The sequence below is a fragment of the Alexandromys fortis genome, unplaced genomic scaffold, assembly GCF_014885135.2.
Source record: "Alexandromys fortis isolate MF-2015 unplaced genomic scaffold, M_Fortis_MF-2015_v1.1 scaffold_6, whole genome shotgun sequence".
In the NCBI taxonomy this organism is placed as follows: Eukaryota; Metazoa; Chordata; class Mammalia; order Rodentia; family Cricetidae; genus Alexandromys; species Alexandromys fortis.
This window is the reverse complement of record NW_026067902.1, coordinates 6,665,706-6,684,787: the sequence shown is the minus strand read 5'-3', so window position 1 is coordinate 6,684,787 and position 19,082 is coordinate 6,665,706. Positions and strand designations below refer to the sequence as shown.

The following is a 19,082-nucleotide window of genomic DNA, read 5'->3' as shown; positions in this document are numbered from 1 at the left end:
TAAAGCAGATTTAAATATATATATATTTAAAGCAGATTTAAATAGGGATGGCATTCTGTCATTACTGAAAATAACATCAATTAGAAATACGTAATTAATAATCCCCAATAATGTATTGGTAATCCTGCAACTTTATTGCTAATTATTACTTTCCTAAAATCTTTACAGAACATGTGAGAGATAGCCCATATTCTAGGACTTGCTGCTAAGTGTTTGTCAGCTTGACACAAACTAGAGTCACCTGGGAAGAGGGACCCTAAACTGAGAAATTGATTCCATCAGATTGGCTGGTGGACACAAAGACATATACACACAAGTGAATTTTTTTTAAAATTAAAAATGATTAAAAGTTGCTCATTTTATATGTATGAGAATGTTGCCTGTGTATTGTAGGACCCAGTCATGATAAGCTCAATAGGAACAGACCACCCAAAGGAAGTTCTTAACTTCCAACCATTACCACCTGCCAGTGTAGGACCCAGCCATGATAAGCTTAATGGAGGCCTGAGTCTCAGTAGTTTACCCTGAAGCAATACCTGGTTGCAGGAAGAACCACAAACTGACATTATCCAGGCACCCCAAAACAGACCATCCAAAGGAAATTTCTAAAGTTCCAACCTTTGTAGATAGGATCACCTACCAGCTCACACTCACCAGGACACCCCTTGACAAATGTCAGCCAATGAGATATCCAGAACCTTAGAAATCCCTCACCCCCACCTTTACTACTATAAAAACCCAACTGTAACTGAGCTTGGGGCTTTCCAATACATTGGACCCATGGAGAGACCAAGTTTGCAAACTTGTATAAAATAAAGGCTCTTTACTTTTACATACGGGACTCGGTCTCCTTTTTGGTTTTTGGGGTGTTGGACCCTAGTGTCCAGTCACCAAGGAGGAGGAGTTGCCCCAAGAGACCATCTCTCATATCACAGCTGATGTAAAAGCATGAGGATTTTATTAATTCTGTCATGACAGGGTCTTCCAGCAGTCAGGAGGCTAGAAGACCCTGAATGTCTGGTACAGGCTATTTTTAACGGGAAAAACCACAGAAGGAAGGGGTGTATGGGGGTTGTTCTTTAACTATTATGATTGGCTTATTCAAAATGGCTATTACCAATAATTGGTTGGAGAGTGGTTGCCAGATCAGATGAGGTAAAGGGAAACTTCTGAGGGTCACTTTGCCCCTTCCCAGGGACTAAGTCAAAACATCAGCCAAAGTCAACACTCAAGGGTTATCATGCCCCTATTCAGGGAGATGGAAAGTTCCCAACATCTCAGTACGTGCATGCATAGCTCTTATGTCCTTGGCTCCCAGGGGAGGAGGGGAAGTACTGAGAGTTGTCAGAAATGGCTTCAGAATTGTCTTAAAGTTCTACAGGGGGACTTTGTGGATCTGGGCATAATATGTATGTGTGTTTGTGTGTGTGTGTGTGTGTGTCTTTGTGTGGTGTGTGTGTGTGTGTATGTGTGTGTGTACCATGGCTATACATGTGTGACTGATGTGTATGGAGGTTAGAAGAGGATGTCAGATCTCCTGGAACTGGAATTACAGATGGTTGTGAATCAGCATGTGGGTGTTAGGAACCAAACCCAGGTCTTCTGAAACAGTGTCAAGTGCCCTTAACCACTGAGCATCTGTGTTCACAATAAAAATTCTTTTAAAACAAGTCTGGCATTGCTTCTCAGCCCTTTGGCTAAGATCAAGTGTAGTATCCACTCTTATCAGTTTAAAAAAAAATCAGGCAAGCATTAGTCTTCAGAAATTTACTTTATAGGCAATGTCTTTTTGCAAGTGATGCAAAACCATGCTTATAATTCTTTTTTTTTCATGTATGTATTTATGTGAGGTGGGGAGTGGGGCACGATGGTATGTACGTGGAAATCAGAGGACATCTTTCAGTGGTCAGACTCAGGTCACCGGACTTAGTGACAAGCGCCCACTGAGCCATCCTGCTGACTGTGTACTTGTAATTGTTGCTCTGAAATTTCCTTCAGGAGTCAGTCTCTCTCTCTCTCTCTCTCTCTCTCTCTCTCTCTCTCTCTCTCTCTCTCTCTCACTCACACACACACACAGTCTTTTTCAATAACCCATTAAAACTGCTTTATCATTATCTCATTTCTCACCTTTGTCTTGGGTATTTCCAAAGACTGGGTCATCATGCTAATAATACGATTTTGCTGACGGTGAGGACATTCTAACAGTTAGATAAGATGTTGCTGAGGATTCCCAAGGGGAATTCCAAGAATGTTTTGGGCAGCACCCGTGTAAAAGTTCACAGGGTTTATAGCATTGCGTCATGATTGTCACGAGTGGGTTCTGATCCCCACACCAGCAGCACACTGGGGGCCCACTGACTGTGTATGGGACCCTTGGTGGTTGTTTACTGGGTTTCCACCTACTCAGCTCACCAAGCAAGAAATTTCAGGTTCAAGCTTGCCTCTGTTTCCCTTCATTGAGCAAATTCACGCGGTCAGTGTTCGAACAATCAGGAGTGTGTTGAGTCATAGGTTCAAGAAAACCTACTTAGTAATGGCAGGAATTCATGGCTGTATAATGAAGCCCCTAGAAATAGCCCCTCTCCCTTGCCAGTCCAAACTGACAGAAATGAATGGCATCGCAAACGTACAAGCAGGTGCGAGCTACTGTTTTCCCTTCAGCTGTTCCGTGTTGCCACAGGAGTTTTCTGTGTGAGAGGTGTGTTGTCTCAGCGTTTGTCTCATTTTTGTCCTTATTGCTCATCCCTCTGGCAGCAGGTGACTGCAGGGCTTCCAGCATTGCATCCAAATTCCAGACAGGATGAACTAGAAAGGTGAAGTTTAGACAAGCGGCATTGTCTTTTTATCGAGAAAGGAGATGGTCACAGGCATCTGCACAGCACACTCAAGCCTCACTGGTCAGACCTAGGTCATATGTGCACCCTTCTCTGCAAAACAAGATGGGAGGTTGGGAAATAGGATCGTCATGGTTGGTTTGGTATAGAGCAGTAAACATCCACCCCTGGGGCCGGACACGTTGACTCCGCCAAAAATGTTCATAGATAATAGTCTGGCCACAGCAGCAAAGTCTGTTTGGCTCTGGGATGGCTTGCCAGTGTGCTCCTGCCCCGTGTGCTGGCTTAGCTCTGCCTGCCCCTGTACCCTCCAGTGTGGCCTGCCTTCCCTTGCTCCACCGTCAGCTGCCACACTTGCATTTCTGCACACCAAGCTGACTGTGGGCCATGGTAGAGACGAGCATTGCTGAGTTTTCTCCACGGACAATGTCTGCCAAGCTTGACTGAATTCCTGTCCCTCTTTCTACTTGGCAAACCTCTTTCTTGTTGACCTTTAAGGCCGGGTCTAAATACTCGCCCTGGAGAAACTTCTTTGACAGGCCCTTGACTCCACTGTCACAAACTATCCTCTCCTTGGTTTCGTGTGTTTTTATTTATGGTGTTAACATGTCTTATACCGTCTTGCTTTGCCCTATCGTCTGTCTCCCACTTGTTTCTGCACTTTGTGTAACCTGAGCAGCTAGCACAGTTCCTGGTACTTCATACGTGCCCGTGGAGAGGCAGTCGCTTGTCTCCCAATATCCATTCTCACCATTTTTATCAGTAAAATAACCTTGACTTCTGGATCAGTTTGTGGCCACTTTGAATAAAGAGCAAATACTCCAAATTCCCTAGAGAACAACTAAAGCCATGTGACATGCCTGGAGCTGGAGCTGCCTTGTTGGACCACGGGTTGACTTTGGACCTACAAGCCAAATATGGCAGAGCAAAAAGATGGAAGTATGTAGACTCCTGGCTTGTATCATGATTTGTAGTCTAGCCTTGCCTGCCTGAGGAGGGTTAGGAGGAAGAAGGAAGTTTCCCCAAACAGGGATTTGTTGTGGAATATTAGTTTAAGATGTGTTCCGTTTGTTTATGCTGTGGAACATTTGTTTAATGATGCAAAGATGTGTTGCATTCTTTTATGTTGCATTTGTTTAATTCTCTGAAGCTGTGTTACTTTGCCTGCCTAAAATACCTGATTGGTCTAATAAAAAGTTGAACAGCCAATAGCAAGGCAGGAGAGGAATAAGCAGGGCTGCCAGGCAGAGAAAAAAATAGGTGGAGAAATCTAGGTTCCAGAGAAGAAGAAAAGGGAGGAGTGAGAAAGTGGTGTAGGAGATCCTTCTGTATTTGTGTTGCTTTCATTGGTTAATAAAGAAACTGCTTTGGGCCTGGTGATTGGGCAGAGCTTAGGTAGGCAGGGAGACAGAACTGAATTCTGGGAGGAAGAAAGCAGAGTCAGAGAGAGCTGCCATGAAGCTGCCAGGTCAGACATGCTGAATCTTTCCCGGTAAGCCACGACCTCGTGGTGAAGACAGATTATTAAAAATGAGTTAAATTAAGACACGAGAGTTAGCCAATAGGAGGCTAGAGATAATGGCTAAGCAGTGCTTAAACGATACAGTTTCTGTGTAATTATTTCGGGTGTAAGCTAGCTGGGCGGCCGGGACGAAAAGCAGGCCCGCTCATTCCTGTTATAAGAAAGGAGGAGAGGAGGATGCCAGGGCCAGCACCCAGCCACACAGACAGCTACAGAATAAGAAGGAAAGAAAGATATATAGAATAAAGACAGGTGAAAAACCCAAAGGCAATATGTAGTCAAAGAGAAATGGGATAATTTAATTTAGAAAAGCTGGCTAGAAACAAGTCAGACATTCATAAGCAAGAATACATCTCTGGACATTTATTTGGGTGCTGGGTGGCAGGCCCCAAAGAGTTAAAAAAAATTACAGAGATTTAACTGAGAAAATTTTCTGATAAGAAAAAGTCCATACGTATGCTTTAAAATAAAATGATTTAGACCAGACATGGTGTTGCGTATCAGTTACCCCAGAACTCAAGAGGCCCAGGCAGGAGGATCTTGAGTTTGATTCCAGCTTGGGTGGAATAGTAAGAGTCGGAAAATGAAAAAGGGTAGGGAGGCTGAGGCTGGGGGATACATTTGGTGATGGTTTTCCTGCACAGGCAAAGCCTGGGTTCCATCTTTAGCACTGCTAGGGGAAATATTGATTTGGTTGAATTATAATATCTGAGACCTGCCCCAGGTTGAAAATGATTGTTTGCTAGATGCATTAGGTCCTGACATATATTTGTCATGTGGTATTTAAAAAATAAAGATTCACAATTTTTTTTAATTATGTATTTTTATGTGTCTCTGAAGCACGAATCTACTTAGTCTTAATAAAAACCCAGAGTCAGATGTCGAGGTAAGAGTTGAAAGATCAGAGGTGCAAAGAGCAGCCACAGTTACTTCTTACCTCTAGGAATTCCCAAACTGAATGAGTCCTCCTGTCTCTATGAATCCTCAGACTGAATGGGGGTGATACCCTGCCTCTTCCCACCTTATATTCCTGTCTCCGTTTCCACTTTGCTGGGTTCAAAGGCTTGAGCCTCCCAAGTACTGGGATCCAAGGCTTGAGATCCCAAGTGCTTGGGTCTTTAAAGTGGAATTTTGTTCAGAGAGCTGGCCATCTGAGAGGACAGTGGATTAACACGCACAGACCTGTCTTGCATCTCACTGCCGGAAGGCACATTATATGTAGGGATCGGGAAGTCAGTCTGGTCAGGAGGTCAGCCTTGTTTTTGAGAGTTATGATGGCCAAACTCTCATTACCATTTTTTGCCCTCTTCCTTCCTCCCTCCTGTGGACGTTTGGGCCCATGCACTTCTCAAAATGCTGAGTCCAGTTAATATAATGTCCGCGGTGACAACTTTGTACTTTTCCAGAGTCATCTGGGCTAGAGGTGGCAGTAACTCAAAACACATAGACCGTTGTTAACACAGGCTAAGCTACTACTAACATGTGCAGATTCTTTTTTTATGATATGCAGTACGGAAGCATCTTTAAAACAGAATGCAAATGTATCCCCCTCCGTCCCCCTTCTCCTCTATAAATAGGAGGCAGGGGATGGCTCACAGATGGCCTCATATCTGACTGACCACACACCTGTTCATTTCCTGCCTCCCAGTGATTTTGTGTCTGTGATTCTATTTTACGGGTTATAGGAGGGGGTTATTTAACAGCCCTTTCCCAAGCATCCCACTGGTCATTTGCCTTCCTTGATTTCCAAAGTCAGCTACCGAGGGAGGAAAAGAACATTATTCCCCAAAGAAGCTTGGTCCCCGAGGGAGAGCTGTTGCTCTCTGGTGTGATTTGGCATCAACTCTTTGCAAGCAACAGCCAGGTTTGGGCCAACCAAGGGTTTATTGCAGGTCTCTGGTTGGGGTTTGGTATCCCTTCCCCCATGAGCCAGGCTTGCAAATGAGCGCCATGCTGGACAAGCGCAGTGATCCTTGGCATCTGAGGAGTTGTTTAGTAGAAAATTTGGCATTTTAAGTCTAATATAAAGTAACTGGAGGGGGAAATTCCATGACTTTATGAATTTCATCTCAATGTATGCTGCAAAAAAAAAAAATCAACTCAAGTATTCCCTACCCGTGGTCAGTGTCTGAGTTAGGTGTTTTCAGGTGACTTATGGGTTCCTATTGCTGTGAGAAAGACTGTGACAGCCTTAGTTACAGTTATTATTACTGTGATGAAACACCATGACCAAAAGTAACTTGGAAAGGAAGGAGTTTATTGGGCTTACACATCCACAACACCGTTCATCATTGAAGGAAGTCAGGTCAGGAGCTCAAAGGGGGCAGGAACCTTGAGGCAGGAATTGATGCAGAGGCTATGGAGGGGTGCTGCTTTCTTATAGCATACAGGACCACCAGCCCAGAGATGGCACCATCCACAGTGGACTGGGACCTTCCCTACCAATCACTAATAAGAAAGTGATCTACAGCAGATCTTATGGAAGCATTTCTCAACTGAGGCTCCCTCCTCTCTGATGATGCTAGCTTATGTCAAGCGGACAGAAAGTTAACCAACACAATGACCATGAGCAACTTGGGAGGAAAGAGCTTATTTCATCTTACAGAAAGGACTCCACTGTCAGGATTGGCAGCAAATCATGACGAGTGGCAACACTCGAGGTCCCTGACTATTGTTCGGGGCTTCCTTTTATGGAGTTCAAGAGGAGAAGGCATTGTTTGCTAAGAAGCATAGAGTGGGCGGGTTCTCTGTTTCAATGAATAGATTTGGATTATGGAAGCCTTTGCATGGTGCCCAGTGCCCTTCCCGTAGTGCATCTGCTATAGACATGTGCTTCCAACTATACGGAGGCATAAGATAATAAAAAGGAAATTTCCCCTACAACTTCACATGGGGACATAGTTATGCTTATTATTCATGTACCCTCGAATAGTTCAACCTGGGCTGGACCCTGCCTCCTGTACCCAGACATAACTGGGAACATATTTGAATAGAACCTGGTTGATAGGGGAGGAGAAGACCGTGTGTGCAGCTCAACACAGGTTTGGGGCTGTAGGTTGCTAACAGGCTTCCAAGGGCATTATTAGAAAAGTTTCTCTCTCTCTCTCTCTCTCTCTCTCTCTCTCTCTCTCTCTCTCTCTCTCTNTCTCTCTCTCTCTCTCTCTCTCTCTCTCTCTCTCTCTCTCTCTCTCTCTGTCTCTCTCTCTCTCTCTCTGTCTCTCTCTGTCTCTCCGTGTGTGTGTGTGTGTGTGTGTGTGTGTGTGTGTGTGTTGCCCAAACCAAGTAGAGTCCCAGGTAACAGAACTATTCTCTACTTTTCTCCGCCCCACAAAGATGCTGTTATGAATAAATACACCTAAGATTCCTGGCATAGGAGCCTTAAATTCACACTGAGAATCAAGATCAGTGTTCAGTTCAGAAGGCAAGGACTCAAAGCCTTGTTTCCTCTATATTAGCTTGTAACCAAGACAAGCTGCTTGACTTCTATGCACAATCCCATTGTGTACTGGAGCTGGATTATTTTAGCTGGGTCACCTGATGTTCACATCTCCATCCAAGCATGGGTCCACTATTGTCGCATTAGCATGAGTCTTGACATCAGAGGAATCAGCAAATCTGCATTCCCCCCCGACCAGAGTTTCTAAGCCTTTACCAGCACACCGATACTATATTTGTGCAGTGGGGCTTGTATGCGTCCTTGACTGAGAGGGGATGAATGGAGAGAGCTTGTGGGAGGCACGAAGCACAAGTGACAGCCCTTACTATATCGGCATCTCCCCGTCATTCTCTCAAAATCACTCTCTCTGTTGTAACTGGAGGTTTCGCTCCCGTACAATAGTTCCTGAATATCCACTCTGAGGCTTAATATTAATTACAAACTGTTTGGCCTATTAGCTCAGGCTTATTATTAATTGGCTTTTACAACTTAAATGAACCCATTTCTGTTATTCTATGTTTTACTACGAGGCACACGGCTCGTTACCTCACACCTTGCTTTCCTTTTGGCTGCTGGTGTCTCCCAGACCCCACCTTCTTTTTCCCTATATGTTTGTTTGTCCTGCCATAGGTCAAAGCAGCTTCTTTATGAGCCAATGGTCATAAAACATATTCATAGCACAGAGAAGGATATACCACATCACTCTGTGATGACCTGCGAGTTATAGTGTTGAGATCGCTCTTTGGAGAAGCTGGTTTCATCCACTGTCACGTAGCTTTGCATTGCTGCTTATCCTCCTGGTATCTTTCCTGCTCCGGGGCATATCTGGCAATAGTGCCGCCCGTCTTCTTGGCCAGATGAGCTGGCCCAGATGAGAAGGCCGTGTTGGCATTTGCACAGCCTCTTGCCGTGTGCCTCATAGTGCCTTGCTGACTCTGTCCTGGTTTGCGTCTTGTGTTTCTGACAGATGTGCTGGTCGAGGACTACCTTTTGAGTAGCAAGGCCTCAGCTTGAAATCTTTGGGGGTTTAATACTCGACAAATGGCCTTTAACAGCAGTGAGAAAAAAAAAATCCTCGTTGAAAGTGTGTATCTTTGGGAAAAGAAACACTGGTTTGGCTTTTTCAAAAAAAAAAAAAATGTAGCTGTGATTGTCAGAAGTTGGCCTGACTTCTAATCCTGGTTCTTTGAGGGCAGCCAGAAGATTGAGTGGCAACATAGAGATGTAGTCCCTTTTGTAAAGACCCCAGCCCTCTTCAGTTCTAAGAATACCCCACCGTTACAATGCTATGATGCTGGGAGCAGTGCCCTTGCTCTCTCCGGATAGCCATATGGCACACTTGGGATCCAGTCAGGCATTGCACTCAAACCAGCTCCCCCACTGCCAGGACACTGCCTTCCCCATTACAGTCTGTATGGGAGCCACCAAGGCCTCATGACGATGCGTTGTTTGGATCATACCCCATAGGTTTTGGGACCTTTCTCAGAAGTCCTCTGCTTCCTCACAAAGGACCCTGCCTCCTCCTTAGGGTCCAGTTTTTCATGTCATGTTATCGTAAAATGTTGGAGGAACTCCTGGAGGCTGTTCTATACCTTCCAATCTGGTGGCATTAAGACTGGGTTCCATGTGACTCTGGGCTTAGGGATGGTTTAATTATTAGGGTCCCATTCTCCATTGAGCAAGATAGTTTCCTTTGCAAAGAAGTCTGAGAAGTTACCACGTACTCTTAGGCTTAGATTTTTACGGGTAAACTTTGAAGTTGTGCTTCATGCTTGCTAGACATGAAACGTACTAACCGAGATACATCCTCAGGCCAATTAGATGGTTTTCCCATTGCTTCAGGAAATAACTGTTGCAAAACACCCTGGCTTCTAAGGCCACTGACTCAAGGACTAGCTTTCAAATAAAAAGACTCATTCCCTTACTTTTTAGGATTCAAAACCCAAATTTTTTTAAAAAGGAAACTTTTTAAGTGAGTTATTTTTCTCTCAGACCTCCTTGGTTCACCTCTACCCGCCCGTCTAACTCTGAGACGACAACTTTCCCGAAGCTGGTGACACTTTCCTACCAGTGTCAGTTTGACGTGGGGATGTTGACTTGGTGACTGGGAGTGGTGGACACTGAGTCACAGTGGCCCTGTGAGTGGGGGACACGTGGCAGGTGGCTAGTGCCTCAAGGCTGAGCAGGGTGGGAGAAGGTTGACCAACTTGACTTAGAATCCTGGTTCCACTGCCTTTCAGCCATGTGACCTCAGGGTAGCTCCCCCCTGATCTCTCTTCTGTCAGCAGAACAGTAAAACAAGCTCTACTTGTCCCACTGCCCCATGGACTGATGTGAGAATTTCATGAGCAGAGCCTCTAAAGCACAGGTTTTACCTATGTGGGACCGTTATCCATCAAATAAAGAGTTGCCCTCAGCATCCATCTAGGGAAGGCGGAGGCCTTGGCTCTTCCTTTCTCTGGATATGCATGTCTTTGCTTTCTGGTGGTTTATCAAGATCTAGAAAGGGACATGCAGGGCACAGTAAGGACGGGACAGGAAACCTAATGTGCGTCAGTGAGGGAAGAGCTGAAAACACAGGTTAAGAAAGCCCAGGTTCTAGTGCCTGGAGGAGCTAGAACATTGGTGTGCAGATGTCCAGGTTCGACCAGCCTGGATTCTTCTTCCATAGCAGAGAGAATGTTCACTTTTAAACAGACAGAAGGCCAGATAAGACACAACTGGACTATATTCAAACCCATATAAAACTCAATTTTAAAAGTCACATAAATAATACAATACAGATCTCAATATCCATGGCAGATAATACAGCAAATGGTGGTGGGGGCACACATTGATTTAAAGTTTCACTGAGGACAATGACCTGACCTTTTGTACCCACATGTTAAAGGGAAGGGAAGGGGGAAGAACAAAGTTGTTTCTTGGAGCAGTGGCCTTTAAAGTTTGCTTCTCACACCAATTTATTCCTTTGAGATGTTGCGGTGGAGCCACAGGAGAAACACTACTCAAAACTGCATGAAGTTTGGATAGAATGTAGCCAGTTCCTCTGAGGATTTCATGGAAATGTCAGCCAACCGTGAAAAGTTAAGGAGGGACTGACCTGAAGGCCCGGGTTTGGGTAAGCTAGGCAAGTAGAGCTGACATTGGTGACGTCAGGTGACAGGGAGTCAATGAGGTCGTTGTGACCAGGGCCTGAAAGATCTGTCTAGACGCTTGCATGCAAATGGTTTATGTTTGGGAGACGGTCTCATTATGGTGCCCTGACTGGCCACGGACTCATAGAGGTTTGCCTGCTTCTGCCTCCTGAGTGCTGGGATTAAAGTGTGTGGGCTACACCCAGCCTCCCATCTAGGCTCCAAACAGTAGAGTCCAGGACAGCAGAGGAATAACCACCGCCGTGGCTCACTGCCTTCATTTAACAATGGTGTCTGCATACAACTTTCCAAACTAAGTTCTTTGTGATGGGAGCCAGAACTTCCAAATGCCTAAAGCATTTCTGAGCTAAGTTGAGTCTCAAAAACTGAGTGGCCGCCTGAAGGCTCGTGAATACACATCTCTAAGGAGAGGCTGAAAGAAACCTCCAGAAGGTTCCTCTGGCTCAGGTCTGTGGCCTCCAGCCAGGATTATCTCCTGACTCCTGGGATTGCAGAACTCTCACTTCCCAGGTGGCTTTGTTGGGAAACAAAGCAACAGCTGAGGCTTAAAGCGCTCTGGGTTCCAGCCAGGTCCCTAGGGAGTGCAGCCTAGGAGGTTGGCAGAGTTCAGGCAGGGCCCTTCCTCTGTCTGTGTGGTTTGAATCCCTGTGGAAGGAGAAAGGCTGTGCATGAACAGAAGAAAACCTCTCCCTTTCGCTCTGGTGCTGCGTCCCACACCTACTCAAAACCCACTCATTCCCTCCTGCTGGAAAACCAGAATGTGACATTCAGGCAGCTGCCAAGGATGACTAGCAAGAAAGCAGCCCCCAAGAAGCTGTTGTCGGCTTGGGATTTGCAAAGCTGAAGCTGGTTAGGGAAAACGCCCAGAATCGCAGACACAGACTCCACACCCAGAGTTCTGCTGAGGGGACGGCCGCTTCTCATTGCGCAGATCAGCCAGGGCTCTAGAGGTGGCCAGCCAGTAATTAGTTCTCAGAGCTTCAGCATGGTGGGCTCCAGGAACAGGTCTGCCCTCCTTTCCTTACCTCGGTTGGGATGGAGGCCTGAGATTGGATTCTAAATCCTGTCAGGGGTGCTTTTGTCTTTCTGAGTCATTTTTAATTACGTGTGTGTGTGTGTTGCGTGGCCTGTGTATGACAATACAGGTGCACACAGAGTCCGGTAGAAGGAATCGGATCCCGAGAGCTAGGGCACTGGGAACTCAGTTAAGGTCCCCTGGAAGAGCAGCAAGCCCTCTTACCTGCTGAGCCACCTTTCCAGCTCCATGGAAGGTGGTTTTCATTAACGGAGAGCTGGGCCTGTTTTCTCGAGACCCAGTCCAGAAGAGAAGTCACTGAGTCGTGGATCTCAGCTAAGAACGGGCTTCCCTGTAATCCCCTCAGTGCACGTCTTTAAGAAGGACTTCAATGTGTCTATGGAAGTCCCTAGGAAAGGGGCTTCTAGTGTCAGCAATAATGTGAGGACCACTGATTAACCAGATGGCCCGTGGTCATCTTGACAGATGCGACAGTCCCTGTAGACTGATGATGCTGAAGACCGCTGTAACCCTGATCCGCCCCACTCCTCTCTTTGACCTCCAGAGAAAAGGCATGTCCAGACTCCGTTTGTCATCTTGGCGATATGAGAGCCGCGATCGCTATTATCAAGGAAGGACCCGAGTTTTCAGAATGAGATGTGGACTTGTGACAGACACATGGCTGTGACCCTTCTGTTCTCACCGCTCACTTACCGCGAGGCAACTAAGCAGAAGGTCAACTGCTAATTACATACAGGTGCTTGCAAAGCCACAGAACTGGAGAACCAACCGTGTTGGGCCTTAGAGCAGTCAGAGTAGCACACCCCCCCCCCCCCAGGATATAGGAAAAGCAGGAGCCCATTGTACCGCTGGGAGTTCCAGGCAAAGTCAGGCCAGCGATGCGCTCCCTGCGCTCGCAGTGAGTTCGGATGAGGCAAGGAGCTGGGCATCTGGTGGTAAGCGTATGTTGTTTAAGTCTGGAGTCTACACACTGGGAAAGGCGCAGGTCCTATCCATCCTGGGAGGTCTCCTAGATCCACAGAAGCCAAGTAGACCTGCTTCACTTCAGTCCTGACCGCCAGTCAGTTTGTGAAAGAGGTCCTCATCGAGCGTTTCATTTTGGTCCTTGGATCGCGTGGACAGGAAAATGTAGCCCCCGATGTACTCGTGCACAATCTTGCAATCTGCACTTAGGCAGGTGAATGCGATGGAGACATTTTGGTCAAACTCGATTGCCACCTGGAAAAGTAAGCCACGAATAACCTTAAATCCTGACAAGGAAGACCAAGAAAGCGGCTGTTACCCTGGAGACAGTCCCCAAAACACTACGCAGAAAACGGGCTTTCTGAAGGATGCCTTGCCTCTTTGCGCCCCCTTGTGGTATTAACTCTGATGCGCGCCTTTGCTCTTTTAGAGGTAAGAAAGTCCCAGTCTCTCTGTGTGGAGGGGAAAGAAGCATTGTGGACTCTTTTTTTGTTGTTTGTTCATTTGCTTTTTAGAGACAGGGTTTCTCTGTGTAGCCTGGAACTCACTCTGTAGACTAGGCTAGCCTCAAACTCAGAAATCTGCTTGCCTCTGCCTTCCGAATGCTGGGATGAAGGGTGTGCGCTAGCTAGCTTTTAACCACCGCTGGCTAGCTTTGTGGACGCTCTAAGATGAGGTCTCACTGTGTGTAGCCTAGGCTGGAAGTCCTGAACTTGCAGCGATCCTCCAGTCTCAGCCTCCTGAGTTCTAGGATTACAGGTGTGAGCCGCCGTTGTGGAGTGCAGACTCTTTAACGGAGAACAGAAGGCCTGCCTTAGTTGTCCAGCAGCGGCTGCCCGTTAGCCTTTCCTCCACGGACGTTATAAGTTCTAAAACTAGAAGACGTAGAGAATGGCCCATTCCCACCCTGGGAATTCCCCACAGAACTTTAAAAACGAATGACGCTCAGTTCCTGCTCCTGGGCAGTAATATTAAAATGCTTTAAGATCTAGTTTCTGACATCCATTCTACGCATGCGTGACCAGGCAGATAATCTTGCTGAGGGGAATCCAGCATTCTGAAAAGTAGTGTGGGTCTCTCACTGCTCTGTCACGCTGCTGGTTCTCACTTAGGACAATGAGACTGGAAAAGGAGCAACGGAAGATCGAGTCTTATGGGTCTATTTTGGTGTGTGTTGAGGTGTGTGTTGGTTATGTGCGTGCCCCTGTGTGCACCCCGTGGAGGCCAGAGGACAGGGTCAGGTGCTTTCCTCTATTATCTCTACTATCCCTTTAAGACGGGGTCCCTCGTGGAACAAAAGCTCCATGTTTGAGCTAGCTTGGCTGTGCAGCAAGCTCCTGGGATGTCCTGACTTCACCCCTCAATGCTGGGGTTTTGTGCGTTTATAGTCAGCCTAATGGTTTCCATGGATGCTCAAGATTGAAACCCAGGTCCCTTGTGCATGTATAACATGCACTCTTAACCACTGAGCCACCCCACCATCCCCAAGACGGACTTTTATATCAGCAACAGCAAACTCTTCTGCATCATCAGCAGGATTCTAAGGCACTTCTAGCTTTATCTAGAATTTTCTATGATGTATGCTTGGCATTGGCCTAAATATAGTTTCTAGGATGTAAAGTGATGGCAGCCACTACACAGCTGTGGGCTCAAGAGCTCATCTTATGAGACAAGGCTTTTTGGCCATCTCTGGGTATCTCTATTGCTTTCAGTAGGCAACTGAGCTGCTGGGTCCACAGGCAGTCCTAGCTCTTGGCAGTTTTTTTTTTTTAAAGTTTTCTTTATTATTTATTATGTATACAGTATTCTGTCTGCATGTACACCTGCAGGCCAGAAGAGGGCATCAGATCTCATTACAGATGGTTGTGAGCCACCGTGTGGTTGCTGGGAATTGAACTCAGGACCTTCTTTTGAACTAACTGTTCAAAAGAACAGTTAGTGATTTTAACCTCTGAGCAATCTCTCCAGGCCTAGTGGAGGCTTTTTCGGCTTTGTTTTGTGTAGGGATTCATCTAAGGTGGTTTCTGCTAAGCAAAGATTGTGCTCAACCATATATAATCCTAGGGTGAGTTTATGAAAGTGGAACGAACTGTACAGCAATTTTACAATCTGCCTGCAGGAGAAGTCTTCACAGAGCTACGTCAGTTGGCAGTGTTAAGTGAATAACTTTGGGCCTAGATTTGTTAGGAGATGACTCAGAAATGTATGGTAGCGTTTCAATAGGCTGTTACCACATGTTTCTGGCTCATGAGTTCTCAATGCAAAGGCAACTTAAAGAAACAGAGTAGTGAGAATCTCCGAGAATGTATGTTTGTGGGTCAGCCTGTATTATCGGAAGCTCCCGCCTTACCTGCCGGATCTCCCAGTTGACGTTCCACTGCTTCATGTTGGCGAATCTCCACGTTGTAACCGGAATCCCCGTGACGGCATCGATTCTAATCAACCTGTTGTAGGAAACTCCCAGAATGTCATCTTTCTTGCTCCCTTTAAATCTGGAAACGACAGTATTAAGAGAGCAACTGTTACTCATACGTAACTTCTTTAAAATAACTTCTCATTGTTGTTTGTACACGTGAGGTATATGTGTGGGTGCAGAGCACACGTGTGAAGGTCAGAGGACAACTTTCTGGAGTCCCTTCTGTCCTTCTACCTTTATGTGGGTTCCAGGGAACTCAGGCCACCAGGCCTGTACAGCGTTTACCTGCTGGGCCAGCTCTCTGCCCCCACATACAGTTTCTCAAAGGTGACCTCATGACATTTCTGAATTATCTCAGAAGAAAAGACAGTAAGCAATCTGCATCTAGAGGAGGCCACTTTAGCTGACGCTCAGTTCCCGCTCCTGGGCAGTAATATTAAAATACTTTAAGATGTTAGATCTACTTTCTGACCTTCATTCTATGCATGTGTGCCCAGATGGTTAATATTGATGAGGGGAATCCAGCATTCTGAAAAGCAGCATGGGTCTCTCACTGCTCTGTCTATGGACACATTTTGGAGAACCATACTTTATACGCTAGACAGAGTCATTGTACCAGTGCAGATTACCGATGTCGGTGTCCCTGACTATCGGGCTGAACATGGACAAATTACGTAACTCCGTTTTCTCATCTGTAAACTACAAGAAGGTAATAATGGATAAGACACACACTAGACATTCAGAACCAGAATGATCTTCGGTGATCCACAGGAGCAGTGGCTTTTCTGGAAAGGCTGGGGGACACGATAGATCTGTTTGCTAGGGCATCTGTCTGGAAACCCAAAACTCTATAAAGCCACACATGGGTCACACCATGAGACACATAGGGGAGAGAAAGGACATGGAGGGAGGTCGCAGGTGCACAGACGCAGGAGCTGAGATTCTCCTTTTGGTTTGGCACAGGTGGTTAGCCTAAAAGAACAAAACTTCTTTATAAAATCTCAACATTTCCTTCCCTACATGTAGCTGAGTTTCAGGGAGGGTTGACTTCACTGAGCAGAAGGTATGGAAGAGTCTCAAGGGCAGCCAGAGTACTGGGGCCCTTTGTGAAACGGAAACACGCTAAAACAAGAAGAACTTGACATTCTGAGAACAGAGTAGGCTTCCAGGAAGCCTTCGATGGCTGAAGGGAAAGTGAAAGGCACGCAGATCCTGGAATTACCTGACCAGGTAGTAGGTGAGGCCAAACTCCGGTAAGGACTGCCATGCCTGGATGAACTGCAGTTTGGCTTCCACCAGAGGCATCTGGGCCACGTTATGGTGAGCTTCCAGGATCCGGGCTGCCAGCTAAGCAAAAACGGGAGGCGTCAGACCGGCTTCACACTTGCTGATTGCTTTCTAATCATTCGCCTGGCTCTAGATCCCCAGTGAGAGCGGAAAGTACGGGGCTCCACTGAACTCTACGCAGGTGGCCCATCCTATCAATTCTAACTAGGTAGTTAATTTGCTTTCTCCCTTTTGCAGGGTTGTGAAAGCCATTGAGTAGGAGGCTCAAGCTCAGTCAACACACACACCCTTCTAAGGTTTGTGCATCTGGCTCTCTCTTTTCCTTGTGATTCCACTGGAATAGGTTCACCTGTGCAACCTCTAACCTACTCTATGGGAGCATACTTTTGTTCTTAATGGTTTTATCCTTAATTAAGTTAAACTCCGAACTATTACTATATTCAGTCAGCAGTAAAATAATCTCTAACAAAATCAACAGTAATTCTGCCCCATCATCTACTTCTCAGGGCACTGTCAAATTTCTCCCGTAGCCTAATTTTCATGATGATGGCCTTAATTGAATGGAGTTCCTCCTTTTATTTTAGAGTGTTAATTCCTGTATACAAACAACCAAGCAGGTGAGAACCTGTTTAGACTTGTGCTTTTTTGCACAGCGAGGCGATACTAGACATTCCGGGTTCATATCCATGCTTTCGACACTGGAATCCACCGGAAGCGATGTATTCCGGTTTTTCATCTTCAGAAACGAAAGGATGCTGAAGACCTCTGGCTGATAGGAGCTGTCTGCCATGGTTTTACCCTTTGATGCCAGGACACAGGCTGCCATCCACCGGGCATATTGATCCTCCTGAAACAAAGGTAGAGAGGGCTTAGAAGCAAGTTCACCAGGGGAGCTACCTTGTTGTCACAGACCAGCAGAGACTGGCTCTGTAGTTGATCTTAGCCAAAGGGGTGAGAGGCAACAGAGGCCTTGGGCTACGATACAAAACTATTGTTCTCAATCAAGGAAAGATGTGACGCGGCACACGCTCTGAGTGACCGCCACCCACTGAGGGGAACACTCAGTAAGAGCTTTCAAAATGTGTTCTTTTTTTTTTTTTGCACCTGGAACTTTGTGTGCAAAAATGATGCAAGGAGACAAAGAAGTCTGAGCAGTGCAGATAAACGAAGCCCCAAATTTCCCAAGAACTTCCTAAGCACTATTTCTGCCTTCATAACATGGTGACATACACAATGAAGAACATCCCTCTCCAGCCTTATGTATTATTTGTATCCCCATCTATCCTAGGTAAAGATTCTAACTCTAAGGAGGCAATCAGGGCCTTGGACGGGATTGGAACCAGTTAGTGGTAGTTTCTATTACTTTTCAATGCTTGTACCAGGCATTCTGAGACCCAGAAGGAAGTCAGCTCAGACTGAAACAAGGAGCCAAACTTAGGTAGACCTGTAGTTCAGTAAGATGCAGCCAGCTACTATCAGCCTGGAACATCAGACTCCCCCCAATGGACATTCAAACGCTTTCAGAACATTGGGGCAACACTACTTACCTATTACCTCTAGGGGGCTGCTCTTTCCTGCAGTTCTATAGAGGAGCCTTCGATTTTGCCGTGAGGTAAAAACATGGTTCACAACCATTCTTTTTCCCTTTTTAGCCTATGTGTAGGCAATGTATGTTCTGACCATGCCTGAGGTAGGTTTAGCTGGGATGTTTGTAGGTTAGGTGTTTAAAGTGCAATTTTGACTGAACAGTAATTTTAATTTGTGATGTGTTTATGGGATTGAGTCCATTATATGTACATCAACAAGCATCTGTGTGTTTTGCTCTTAGGATTCAATTTTTTTTTACGTATTCATTTATTGTGTGTGTGTGTGTGTGTGTGTGTGTGTGTGTGAGGGGTGGGTACATGTGTATCCTGGTGTATGAGCGGAGGAGATCAAAAGACGACCTAGGGGAGTCAGCATTTTCCTTCCGCTGTTGAGTCCTGGGGATCGAACTCAGATCGTCCCGTTTGGCAGCAGGCGCCTTTCCTCACTGAGCCATCTCGCCAACCCCTGCTCCCTGTCTTAATCCAGAGGAACCGATGAGATTCCGTGGCTGTACTTACGTGGTCACACCTCAAATACACTTCGTTCATCCCATCGGCGACGGGGATTAGTAACTTGATTCCGAATTTTCTCCCGGCCACATTCACATCTGGTGCAATCTCACAGCCTGACGAACAAAAAGCAGGGGGAAACTGAGGGCTGGGAAATCTGTTGTAATAAATACTCACGCATATCTGCAGCAAAGACATGACCATAAACCAAAGCCAGAGGAGCGGCTGACAACAGTAATTTAAGGAACCCTAAATAGGTTTATAAACAACATGATTTTATTATTTTCTTTAAAAATCAATTGAATCCAATCCATTTTAGGATGATATTGGCTGTCTT

The 19,082-nt window shown here is 46.0% G+C and overlaps 1 protein-coding gene, 1 long non-coding RNA gene and 1 pseudogene across 8 annotated transcripts in view; 2 read left to right on the top strand and 1 right to left on the bottom strand.

Annotated features, from left to right (window-relative positions):
• LOC126496844 (uncharacterized) overlaps nucleotides 1-19,082 on the top strand; it is a 96,709-nt gene that overhangs the window by 6,717 nt on the left and 70,910 nt on the right. Inside the window, exon 2 of one of the 4 annotated variants that reach the window (XR_007590455.1) lies at nucleotides 16,887-16,945. The exons of the other annotated variants lie outside the window; for them this stretch is intronic. This is a non-coding gene — a long non-coding RNA (uncharacterized lncRNA). The remainder of the gene's footprint in view (nucleotides 1-16,886; nucleotides 16,946-19,082) is intronic. 4 annotated transcript variants of the gene reach the window in all.
• On the top strand, nucleotides 1,678-1,824 carry LOC126496871 (uncharacterized; annotated as a pseudogene).
• Nucleotides 2,184-19,082, bottom strand: part of Fermt1 (FERM domain containing kindlin 1) — a 44,817-nt gene continuing 27,918 nt past the window's right edge. For 2 of the 4 annotated variants that reach the window (XR_007590450.1, XR_007590451.1), the window contains 6 exons: nucleotides 18,755-18,861; nucleotides 17,275-17,496; nucleotides 16,585-16,709; nucleotides 15,297-15,438; nucleotides 12,188-13,201; nucleotides 2,184-2,927 (listed from right to left, as the gene is read on the bottom strand). Coding sequence is in view for 1 of the 4 variants with exons in the window: in XM_050134484.1 (XP_049990441.1) it covers nucleotides 13,028-13,201; nucleotides 15,297-15,438; nucleotides 16,585-16,709; nucleotides 17,275-17,496; nucleotides 18,755-18,861 (770 nt within the window). In the remaining 3 variants the exon portion in view is untranslated. Of the gene's footprint in view, nucleotides 2,928-10,502; nucleotides 13,202-15,296; nucleotides 15,439-16,584; nucleotides 16,710-17,274; nucleotides 17,497-18,754; nucleotides 18,862-19,082 lie in introns of those variants that run through there. The other 2 variants (XR_007590452.1, XM_050134484.1) reach the window with 2 other exon arrangements.